The 12,911-nt window shown below is 42.7% G+C and overlaps 1 protein-coding gene across 1 annotated transcript in view; it reads right to left on the bottom strand.

Moving 5' to 3' along the window:
- The window catches only part of BLMH (bleomycin hydrolase), a 49,473-nt gene extending 41,390 nt beyond the window's left edge, over positions 1-8,083 (bottom strand). The window contains 7 exon segments of the mRNA XM_024127668.2: positions 451-543; positions 2,067-2,155; positions 2,750-2,891; positions 3,949-4,058; positions 7,338-7,538; positions 7,832-7,897; positions 7,900-8,083. Coding sequence (XP_023983436.1) covers positions 451-543; positions 2,067-2,155; positions 2,750-2,891; positions 3,949-4,058; positions 7,338-7,538; positions 7,832-7,897; positions 7,900-8,083 — 885 coding nt within the window.
- Between the last annotated feature and the right edge of the window lie 4,828 nt (positions 8,084-12,911).

The following is a 12,911-nucleotide window of genomic DNA, read 5'->3' as shown; positions in this document are numbered from 1 at the left end:
GGCTTAGTTGCTCCGTGGCATGTGGGATCTTCCCGGACTAGGGCTCAAACCTGTGTCCCCTGCATTGGCAGGCAGATTCTTAACCAGTGCGCCACCAGGGAAGCCCTTTTTTATTTTTAAAAAAAATATTTATTTATTTATTTATTTATTTATTTTGGCTGCACCAGGTCTTAGTTGTGGCATGCAGGATATCTAGTTGTGGCATGTGGACTACTTAGTTGCGGCATGCATCTGGGATCTAGTTCCCTGACCAGGGCTTGAACCCAGGTCCCCTACATTGGGAGCTCAGGGTCTTACCCACTGGACCACCAGGGAAGTCCCTAAAGTAAGTAATTTTCAATTCAATTCAACATTAACTACAACGACCACGCTTCCCAATCAACGTAACAGATAGGAATATTCCGAGAGTTCTTTAGAAGGGACACAAAAAATCCAAATAATTGTTATTACCTCCTCCATCATGGCATCCTGTGTGGCTGAGATTTCTCCTTTGGTTGCGCCGCTGTGTACCAGGTTCCTTAGTCGTATACAAAATTCTCTCATCTATGATAGAAACTTATTCAGTTACCCAAATTCAACTATAAATGAGCCTAATAGACCAGTGCTAGCTCTATTTTGAAGTATAACTCAGCCAAGACCACGGGCAAAATTCATAAAAGCAAATGCATTTTTCCCCAACCAGTCCACTTAAACACAGAGCTAAAAACACTCTCCATAAGGAGAAAAGACATGGATCATTCCCCCAAAATACTAGATGGAACTGCTCCTGCTCTGCAACTGATGGTACCCTCTGTGATACACGTCTGGGGATGGGGAAACCACGTAATTCCATAATGCCATCACCCTCAGAAAAAACAAGAGACAAGCTGATTATGCCACTAAGTCACTCTAATAGATTTTTTTTTTTTTTTTTTGTGGTACGCGGGCCTCTCACTGCTGTGGCCTCTCCCGTTGCGGAGCACAGGCTCCGGAAGCGCAGGCGCAGCGGCCAAGGCTCACGGGCCCAGCCGCTCCACAGCATGTGGGATCTTCCCGGACCGGGGCACGAACCCGTGTCCCCTGCATCGGCAGGTGGATTCTCAACCACTGTGCCACCAGGGAAGCCCTCTAATAGATTTTAATTTACAATTTTACTGGTTGTCCATTTCTTCTCTGTAAAATCATTATGACCATGGCTATGCCAACCCCCAATATACTTTTCATTTTTGTTGTTTTCAATTTTGAGAGATGCCAAAGATAAAGGTGAGTCATAAACCTAACCACCGTGCTAAAGAGAATCTTGCTCCCACCTAAAATGGAATCCAATGCTATACTATTAACGACCTTTTGGCCTGTGGATAATATTCCCCAGTTTCCTGGATGGAAAATAACCTACTTCTAATATTGAGGAAACACATTTACAGTTTATTTTAAAATGTAGTCTTTGTCCCAGGGATGACAAATCCAATTTTAGCCTCATAGATCAAGACAGCAGATTCTGGCAACTCCCAGTTCTTAAAAAAGATGTCTGGCTGGCAGAGCAGCATCCCTGTAGGATTCAATCCTCCTTGGGAAAATGGGTTATGTAGAGAAGAGAGAATGATTCATTAAGACAACTGAGGCAATAAAAAGCAGTTCAGTGACTACATCAAATGTCAAGTGAATGGATAAACTACACTGATATAGTTTGGGGAAGCCGCAGAACTCTGCATACTCTTTGAGGAAGTCTTCCAAAGAGTTCTTTTTGGTTTTACTAGAACATAAAGCTGCCCCAGTCCACCTCCACTAGAACCAAGTTACCATGCTTGTGGCTGAGAATGGGACCTTCTTTCCTCAATACCCATAAGAAAATATTAAAATCAATAGAAATACAAGTGGGAGATTTTTTAACAGAAGGAAAAAAACCACCCTAATCTCAATTATTTTTAAAGTTAATATGAGGCTACATTGCCTTGGATAGACACTGAGTAGCTATCTTGTACATAGACTGTGTATACTGAAATGCCCAGGAATGCCCCTGGAAAATCAGTTAGGAGTTTTAAGGTAAGTATACTACATGCAATCCCACCCTGCTCCATATGCTATACCTTGTGATTCAGAATATCATTCATCCTTCTGGTTGCCTCTGCTGTATAAGATTCAGGGAAGCACTTCTTAGGGATAACACCATATTTTTCTAAAAGAAAACAAATTTTAATGTTCAATAAAGTAAACGTATACTCCAGTGTCAGGAACTCTGGCAAAAATAGCTATTGCTTTTAAAAACAGGCCATATTTTGCTAGTCTAACTCAGAAAACTTAATGACCTTACAATATTATCAAACAGGTCATTTAATCTGCCTATTTATCCATCTATCTTGAATTAATTCTGTTCTTTTTAATCTAACACACTTTGTAAAGTCTTCAGCATGATGAAGTTTCTCCAAAAGACAATTTTTTGAATGAGGACATTTTCAAACAGTTGCAGTTTCAACGCGTTTCTTGATTACATCAATGGATAAGAGATAAATTTTTTCATAGAAAGTTAGTTCTACTTAATACAACCTTTTCTTCTCTAACTCCACCTTCACAGTACCTATCTCCTTACCTCTAATTTAAGAAAGGTACTTAATAGGTAGGAGTGTGAGATAAAGGTTCTTAGAGCTAACTGTATACCCCTCTGGGGACCAAGTCTACTCTGTACTTAACCACCAAAGAAATGGCCTATGCCTAACTACAGAGCATTGCTTGATCATGCTGGGTTTCAGTTTCATTAGAGAAAGGCTCTTACCAACAATATTGACAAGCATATCCCATTGTCCTCCATCATTTGCAGGATTCGTAAGCAAATACTGCACCAGCCTACCATCCTCAGGCTCCTTTTTCTGGGCTGTGTCCACAAAAGCACTTAAGAAGAAATAACAGCGTTCAACCTAGAGTAAGAGAAGTTAAATAAAATTAAAGGAGAAGAGAGCTAATATCTTTATTGGCATTATCAACAGAATATGAGTCCTGGAACTACTGTAGACCCAACAGAGTAGGTTGTTTTGGTTTTTTTTTTGCGGTACGAGGGCCTCTCACTGCTGTGGCCTCTCCCGTTGCGGAGCACAGGCTTTGGACGCGCAGGCTCAGCGGCCATGGCTCACGGGCCCAGCCGCTCCACGGCATGTGGGATCTTCCCGGACCGGGGCACGGACCCGTGTCCCCTGCATCGGCAGGCTGACTCTCAATCACTGCGCCACCGGGGAAGCCCCAGAGTAGGTATTTTTAAACTAAAGTTGGTAATTACATAGCAGTATCTCTGGTGCTTCCCTGGGGGTCCAGTGGTTAAGACTCCACACTTCCAGTGCAGGGAGCAAGGGTTCGATCCCTGGTTGGGGAACTAAGATCCCACATGTCACGTGGTGTGGGGGAAGAAAAAAAAAAAAGCAGTATCTGGCTTCATGAGAATGTCTGAAGTGTTTTCCTTTATCTGTGTGTACACATTGTAATAGTTTATCCAAAACAAGGCACTGCTTTATTCTGAAACAGAAAAATCTGATATTTAGAGTCTTCAATCAATAAAGATCTAACGGACACATATAACATACACTTTAAAGATTAAAAATGGAATAAAATTATTTACTGTTTTTCAGACAAGTATTACCCGGAGAAAGGGAATTAGGTCCTAGAAATACAAATAATCTACATAAAGATGCTAAAAGGGGAAATCACTGAAAATAAAATAAAAAATTTTAAATAAGAAAGAAACAAGGAAGTAGTAAGGTGTGTCATCAGACTTATTATTTCATTGCAAAAAGTATCCACCTACCAACCAAAAGTAGTTCTGCCTTTGAAAAAAGTCAACTTTTGATACTTTGGAAATCAGAATAAATGCTGTCCCATCTATAATGGAAGGCAGACTACAACTAGAAAAGCAAGAAACGAAGAGACAGTCCCTACCAAGGTTGATACTGAAACAAAAAGAATATTTCAAGATCAGTCCCATACCTTGTCCCAGAAAAAGAGGTAAGACTGACTAAATTCAAATTCTTCAATATTTAATTTTTTCATGAATGGAAGTCTCATAACATTCAGACAAGAAAAGATCCAGCATCGCCCTGGAAAAAGAAAGCAAATCAAGAAATTATGATGAATGTTGACATAGATTACACTGTTCCAACTGTATTTCCCAACACTGAATCCATGACAAGATCTTGGACAATTTAAGACCAAATCAGAAAGAGCAGAAAGATACAAAAACAAAAACAAGAAAGGTAGTACTTACTATCTGCAATATATATGCAAAGGTTTATATCCTTAACATATTAAAAAAATCTCTTTACGTATCACATAAAGAATCAATTACAAATCACCAAAGAAAATTACATTAGAAAAAGAAATACTGGTAGAGAAACATGAGCAAAGATCATGAACAGCTAATTTAATAGTCAAAAAAGATACAAATAGCCAAAAAACATTTTTTTAAAGTTCATCATAAGACACCTGTTAAATGGAGAGGCATTATTTTTCAATTAATAATGCCCAATATTGGCAAGGACCTGGGGAAACAGCATTATTATACACCCTGGATAGGAATCTAAACAGGTAAAAAATATCTGAAGGCAATATGGCAATATGTGGCAAAACCTTTAAAAAGTCTCTACCCTTTAATGTGGAATATAGAGTATATGCTTCAATGTAAGATGACTCTAACATAAGTCAACCCCCATGCCCCCAACGAGGATTTTTTTTTAAGTTATTTAGTTAACTGGATTATATAAACACTTAAAAATATGATGAAATAGTAACTGTCTGCCTATAATATTTAATTTAGTAGCTTTAATATTTAGATATTTAAAATCATATTAATATAATAAATTGATGTAGAAGCACTGTTTTTTCCACTTTCACATGTCATTTTCACACTGATCCACACTTTTCACGTGCATCTTGGCATCAGTGCCTTTACCATTATTAGATCCACTCTTTCAAACAGAACACGTCATCCTTCTTCCATCTACTATTTTTGAGTCACAGCAATGCTTTGAATCCATGCATAATGCTGTCCCTAAAAAACGTTATGCCACCACCATATAATCATATTCGTCATCTGTCCTGTAAGTGGATAATCACAAACTCCACAATGTCACCATCTTCTGTACTTCTGTACTTCATCTTAAGTGATCTTTAGAGGTCTATTTACAAGGATATCCAACATTTTCACGTGAGGTCATGTCCTAGAAAAATACTGCATTCAAATTTTCTGCTTTTTAAAAAACCTGATTCAATCAAATGATCTCCATAAGCATCCCAAACTAGCATGGATCAAGGTCATTTCAGAGTAATTAATGTCTTTGCCAAAACGTACTTTACTTCAAATTAAATTAACTGAGAATGCTCATTATCAAAGTCTTTGTAAAGGCTCACACATACGGTAACTCTTTTCTAAGGAAGATTCAGAGGGGAAAAACCTTGGCTATTATCTGGGCATAACTTTTTTACTAATATGAAAATACGTTCACAATATATTGGTAAGTGAAAAAGGTAGGTAGGTTACCTAACGATATGTAAGGTATCACCCATATTAAACACACACACACAGAATAAAGACCTGACAGAATACTTAACTCATCGGTATTTTGCAAATATTCTACATTGAACAACAGTAATCTTACAAGAAAAAATAATTAAAAATAAGTACCTACACACAGTGGTTTTTCAAAAGTCATTAATGGGGCTTCCCTGGTGGCACAGTGGTTAAGAATCCACCTGCCAATGCAGGGGACACGAATTCAAGCCCTGGTCCAGGAAGATCCCACATGCTGCGGACCAAGTAAGCCCGTGCACCACAACTACTGTGCCTGTGCTCTACAGCCCGTGAGCCACAACTACTGAGCCCGAGTACCACAACTACTGAAGCCCACACGCATAGAGCCCGTGCTCCGCAACAAGAGAGGCCACTGCAATGAGAAGCCTGCGCACGGCAATGAAGATAGCCCCCATTCACCGCAATTAGAGAACAGCCCGCGTGCAGCAATGAAGACCCAACGCGGCCAAAAATAAATAAAATAAATAAAAAAAATTTTTAAAAAGTCACTAATGACTTAGTATAGCTCATCTTTACCTTGGTTTTATCTGTATGCCACCTGTCTCATATGCACACTATTATTTCCTAGTGAGGAAATCTGGATGAACTGTTAATGTGAAAACTGCAGGAAAATAACCTACATAGCTCATGTGCTATTTGTACCTTTTGCAAATAAAAGTGACACTACAGGATACATAAGACATGACCTGTTCCAGATGAACATTTCCAGGCTTTTCCCTAAAAGGGCACTGCAATCTAAACCATGTAGGACCACTAATAACATTACTAACTGGATCTAACTGGATAACTTGTAGCCTGACAGGCCACACCACCCCAAGCACTTTCTACTGTGGCAAAACATTAATTATTGCAAGATCATAATTTTTTCTTAAAATTTAAAAATGAACTTTACTGAGGTATAATTTACATACAATAAAATACATCCATGTTATAAATTTATGTACACTTTGAGCTCTGACTGGCTTTAAGCAAGCACTGATCTGCTTTCTGCCAAAATAAATAGACTGGGAGTAGTTTTTAAATGGATAGACTTTAAAAAGTCCTTTTAGTACAATTCTGCCATGAGAATGTCCTTATTTAGATTCCTGAATAACCTGTCTTTCACTGTAGCTGTTTTTCTGTTTTCTAGTGGTGCTAGATAGCAGATAGCAAAGCAAGAGCTCTTGACCAGCAAGGCATGAGAAATGAGTATGTTTCTGTATTACAAACTAGTCTACTGGTGGTAACTTAGCCCATTAGCACATGTGTTCAAATTGCAACCAAAAGGTACACTTAAAAATAACACTTGATGACATTTTGATGCAATTACATTGTGTCTTTTCCATCCCATACATTTGTACATGGCCTTCAGGGCAACGTGGAGGTGTCCTCTAGGGCATGAACCTTTTTGCATGATCTGTTTCGTACCAAAACAGATCATGCAAAAAGGTTAGGTGATTTGTAATTGATTCTTTATGTGATTCTTTCGTACATATATCTCCAAGACATGGGGCTGCAGTCACATAACTTCAAGACAGAATATGGTGAATTACATTCAAACAGATGACCATGGGTTAGTCAGTCACTTTAGTGCTCAAATCAAATATACTAACGAACCACAGAGCACCAAAACAAGTCACAAAGTAACGTTCTTGGACCTGCCTGTACTTGGCGCCTGTTCTCTAAAAATTTACTACAACTTCTTTCTATCCAAACCTCTTCTCCCCTAAGGCCATTCTTAGGTAAGACACCACAATGGGACGCTGTCAAGAAAGTCAAGGGAAGTGTGCAAGAAGTTTGAAGACCTCACCTGAGCTCTTCTGGTTGGTGACGGGCTTGCCTTCAGGATGCACGGCGTGCTGGAACACATGCTGAACCCCCTGGACCGTGGCCCTCTTCAAACAGATGTCCAGGAGGTCGTGGGTGGTGCCGACATTCTGGGCCAGTACGAACTGCGGATCGGAATTCAGTTTCTGAAACAGAGCAGCTACCTTCTCCGAATTCAGTCCTGCTAAAAGACCAAACGGGATTGATTATAACATCAAAAAGAGGCTGAGAAGGGCTGATCCGGGACTCCCACACTCGGGCTCTAACTTGGTAAGAGCATCCCGAGGTGACCATAGCAGCGGAGAAGCCCTTCACCGGCGTCCTCGCCCACGATGCTGCCTCCCTCCGGGCTGCTCCAGCCCACCCAGAAAGCTCTACCCTCACCATCGCCCCGGGACCCGGCCCCGGCCCTTCCCCGCCGCCGGGCCTCCGGGGCGCAGCTGAGTCCCCAGAGGCCACCCGCGCCCCGCGGCTTACCCTCGGCGGGGAAGAGCGGCGCCTCACCCGCGTCGTTCATGGCGCCCACGCTGCCCGGCGGGGGACGGTAGTTTCGGGGTCCTCAGGCAAGAGCCGGAGCTGCACAGCGCTTCGCTGCCTAAGCTGCCCGACCTGGCTCTCGCACCCCGACCGCCGGAAAGAGGAAACCGGCTCAGCGGCGGCGGAGGGCTGAGAGAAACGGGGTCCGCGGAGGGACAAAACTCCCCCCACGCGTTGCTGAGTCAGCGCCATCGGGGCTGGCCCCGCCCGTGGGAGGGCCGAGGGGGCGGGTCGCTGACGCGCAGCAGCCGCCCGCGCCCCCGCCCCGGGCGGGCGGGTCCCCCTCGGCTCAGGCCCACGTTCTCCCTCTGCGCTGCCCGCCGTCCGCCCCCCGCGGCGCCGGCGTCCACAGCCAGCCGTGATTACGCTTCCTGACCACCGGGGCGCCCTCCTGGGATAAGGTCACCCCCGAGCGTGGAACTCGAGGGGGTTCCATGCTGGGCCCGGAGACCGAATACCCTAGCATTGTGAAATTGGCCCCATGAAGCCTTTTCAGAGGCCAAAAGGGGGCTCCAAGGCGGTAGGGCGGGCTCAGGGGCCGCATAATTAAGCACTGGGCTTAGAATGGGTTGACTCGTTTCAGAAATGAACCCGAAAGCTCTTCCAGTAGGCATCCTTCTATGACCAGTCACTGCACTTTCAATGGCAATGTTTTTGTGTTTGAAGGGAAATTGGAATCAAGCTCTTTCCTACCCACTCAGTAGCTACCAGGGTTCTACAAACATACCATTGCTGGAACTTACCTGCTGGCGCAGTGGTTAAGAATCCGCCTGCCCATGCCGGAGACACGGGTTCGATCCCTGGTCCGGGAAGATCCCACATGCCGCGGAGCAACTAAGCCCATGCGACCCACAAGTACTGAGCCCGCATGCTGCAACTATTGAAGCCTGTGTGCCTAGAGCCCGTGGTCCACAACAAGAGAAGCCACTACAATGAGAAGACCACACACTGCGCGGAAAAGTAGCCCCGCTTGCGGCAACTAGGGAAAGCCTGCGCGCAGCCAAAAAACCCAAAGCAGCCAAAAAAAAAAAAAAAAAACAAAAACCAAAAACACAATTGCTCATTTCGAGGAAACTACCCATTCTGGGCTTCATGGAGTCAGTGAGTGTCTCCTACCTAGCTAAGGGGAGTGACAGAAGTCAGTCTGATGCATCGATACTGTTTGTCCAGCCCTCTACAAAACCTTCAAATGAGTGGGCCCTCGTCCCCAGGCTTTCAGGATAACTGAGAGGTTTAACAAGGTTTTGAGATAGTGAAGCCTTTTTATGTTGTTTTTCATGCTCTAAAATCTCAAACCTTAGTGAGATGTTGGGATGGGACCCGAAGGTGATGAAACAAATCCAGGTAGATCTGTCTACCACTGAAAAGCCTGACTCTGCTACTCAGAGCAGTGAGAGTCTTCTGTGGAACCTAGCATCTAGGTCCTAGATTGAAAATAATCTCTGATTCTAAGGAACTCTAATATCTGGGGAAAAACCATACTCAGACACCAATCAGTCATTTGAGAAATCACAGTCTCTGTGTCCCTAGAGAGACCTAGCCAAAGTTTGGGGATATGACATAGCAACTGTCTCCAACAGGGCCCATCAGCTGTCCCATTCTGAGATTCTTCTGATGTCTGAAGAAAAGGAACAGGTTGAAAATTATGCTGAAAGAAATCATTGGTCCTTTCACAAAATGACGTTCAAGCATCCTGCCCGATTCAACTCATAAAATTTTATTCAGTATCTACCATGTACAGTCACTGGGCAAACTGCTGATGATATGGAGACCAACAAGCTTAAACTTGCCCTTAAGAAACACACAATGTAGTGAAAAAGATGCAAAAAAACTTTTGGAGAATCTGTATTAACATAACAATAGAGATGTGAAAGCAGTGAGGAAGGAGCTGTTAATTGGACCAGAGGTGCCTGAAAAAAGGGGTCACAGTGAGCATAGTCTTAAAGAGTGGATGATGGGATTTCACAAGGCAAAACACAGAGGAAGGGCATGCAAGGCACCAGCAAAGGCACTGGGGCATTAAAGCATGTGGCAAAATTATGTTCAACAAACTGTGCATCATAGTCTGATGTGGTTAAGATCAGGGAAGGTGTTTAGATCAGGGACAAAGTGTAGGACTGGAAAGGTAGATTTGGGCCAGAATATGAAGGCTTTTGTATGCCATGCCTGAGTATCTGGACTTTATCTTATGGTTAACTAGAAGCCAACGTAGGTTTTTGAGCAAGGGAACAATATGCTCATTTCTATGTAAAGAAAGAAATGCAAGAGCAGTGGGGAGAGTGATTTGGAGGGGAGAGATTCTGGACCTAGGGAAACTAGTTAGAAGGCTAACCCAGCAGTGCACTTGGGGGATGATAGAAGCTTTAAACTGTGGAAAAGGAGGAAGCACAGATAATCTGGAAGTTTTCACTTGATGAGTGGATGCATGGTGGTGTCATTAACTTAGAGAAGGAATACAGAAAAATGGATATGTTTGGGAATATGCAAGTGAGTGGATAATGAAATTAGTTTGGGCCTTGGCAAGTTTGGGATGCCCACAGGACACCCAGGAAAAGAAGTCCAGGAGGCAGATTAAAAGATGTCTAGAATTACATAGGTCTTCAAACCATGAAAGTCAACAAGGTTGCACGGGGAAAGAGAATAAAGCAAAAAAAGATGAGCACCAAGAATTGTACCCTGGGCAGCTGCATGCTGTTGTGCAGGGTGTTAATGGCACAAGGGTACCAGGCTGAGTGGGGTGAATGGGACCTGAAGCCACACGCCCTGCCCCAGGGCTGTGCCCAATCAGATTTTGGCGCACCTTTTCATGCGTGTTACAAGGATGCCATAAGGGGGTACCGTTAACTCTGGAAATAGTGGCATTAAAGAATGGGTGAAGACAGAGAAGCCGGCAGTAAATCACAGAAAGAGTGGTGAGAGAGGGAGGAGAAGACCCATAGAGTTATTCCCTGGAATCCCAGGAAGGCAAGGAGAAGATGGTGAATGGGGCTGAAAGCTCCAGAAAAGTTTGGTAACTACATCAGAGGCGACCTTAGAGAGGACAGCTTCAGTGAATGGTGGGGTGCGCAGAAACCACCACACCGCAGTAAGTTGAGAGGGAAGGAAATACCAGGGAAGGTCTTTTGGGAGAAAAGGAAAACTAATGTCTACCTGGAGGGTGAAAGGCAGAAACCAGTACAGATGAGAGATTAGATATGTGGCAGAGAAGGTACAATTGCTAGAATATAAGCACTGGGAAAGAGGAGGGATGGAATCACTGGAGAAGGTGGAGGGGCCGCTTTCACTGCTACTGCTACCCTTTTCATGCCAATGACTACATTTCCCCACCCCATGCCCAGAAATTCCTATCATCATCACTTTGCCAGGTCTCCTGCTCTGCCCACATTGCCAGGGTGTCACCCTTAGTACCAGTTTCCCACCCAGCAACTCACACCCATACACTCAGCCCCTGTGTGGGCACGGAGAAGAAGAGCAGAGGAAAGCTGGTTTTCCAATGGGTCTGCCCCAGACGACCAAGCCGGGAAGACGTTTCCCTAAGAGTAGGATTGTTCAGACCTACCCCTGTAACTCCATCCAGAAAAGATACTGTTGAGCCCTGTGACATCTCATGGAACAAAGCTGCAAGAAGCAGAATTCTAGCATGAATCCACAATTTTAGAAAAGAAAATGCATATAAATTCAGTGAGTGGCATCACCTGTCTTTGCAGATATGCCTTCTGCCTATTGCTTCTATGGGGCTTCCCTAGTTAAACAGATCCAGTGTCAAGGCAAATTAAAAAATAATACTAAAAATATGTAGAGAACTCCTAAGCATCAGTAGGAAAAAGACAAAAAACCCAATAAAAAATGGAAAAAAGACCTAAACAGGCATTTCACACAAAAGGAAGAATGAATAGCAACAGTAATGTTGGAAATGCACAATAAAATTTTAATAAGTTGCCACGTTATCTCTTGATAGGCAAAAATTTTAAAAGCAGGTATTAAAAAGTAATATTGGCGATTCTTACATACTGCTTGAGGAGATATAAATAATATTACAAAGTTGGAAAACATTTGTCAATATTTGTAAAGTTGAAGATGCGAGTACTCTATAGCCCAGAAACTTTATTCCTGGGTTTGTATTCGAAAACTACACTGTCCAGTATGGTAGCCACTAGCCACTTGTGGCTGTTTAAATTTATTCTTTAAGATTAAGGTTAAAAATCTACTTTCTCAATAGTAGTAGTCACATTCCAAGTGCTCAGTAATGATGTGCGGCTACTATATTGGAGAGCATAGATATAGAACTCTTTCATCATCAGAGTAAGTTCCATTGGACAGCCCTGCCCTAGAGAAATTCTTGCATATGTGCCCTAGGCGTCACAATCATGACTGTTTATGTGAGCATTGCTGGTGATTGCATAGAACCCGGAAAAACTCCAATAGTTCATCAACAGGAGTGTGTGTGAAGTGTGAATTGTGACATATTCATACAGTGGACTACTACAGAGAAGATGAAAATCAACGTGGGTGAATTTCAGAAACATAATGTTGAGTGCAAAGAGCAAATTGCAAAGCAAAGGACACACAACCACTTTTTAAAAGTTCAACAACAAACAAAATTACACAATGTATTGTTTAGACATACAGACAGACATGGTAAAATAATTTGTTTTTAAAACAAGGGAATATACAAGCAGCTCATGCAGCTCAATATCAAAAAAACAAACAACCCAATCCAAAAATGGGCAGAAGACCTAAATAGACTTTTCTCCAAAGAAGACATACAGATGGCCAACAAACACATGAAAGGAGGCTCAACATCACTGATCATTAGAGAAATGCAAATCAAAACTACAATGAGGTATCACCTCACACCGGTCAGAATGGCCATCATCAAAAAATCTACAAACAATAAATGCTGGGGAGGGTGTGAAGAAAAGGGAACCCTCTTGCACTGTTGGTGAGAACGTAAATTGGGGTTGTCTTTTTTTCTTGTTTATGGTTTCCTTTGCTGTGCAAAAGCTTTTAAGTTTCATTA

Source organism: Physeter macrocephalus, chromosome 14, assembly GCF_002837175.3.
Source record: "Physeter macrocephalus isolate SW-GA chromosome 14, ASM283717v5, whole genome shotgun sequence".
NCBI classification, from domain to species: Eukaryota; Metazoa; Chordata; class Mammalia; order Artiodactyla; family Physeteridae; genus Physeter; species Physeter macrocephalus.
This window is presented reverse-complemented; position numbering and strand designations above follow the sequence as displayed.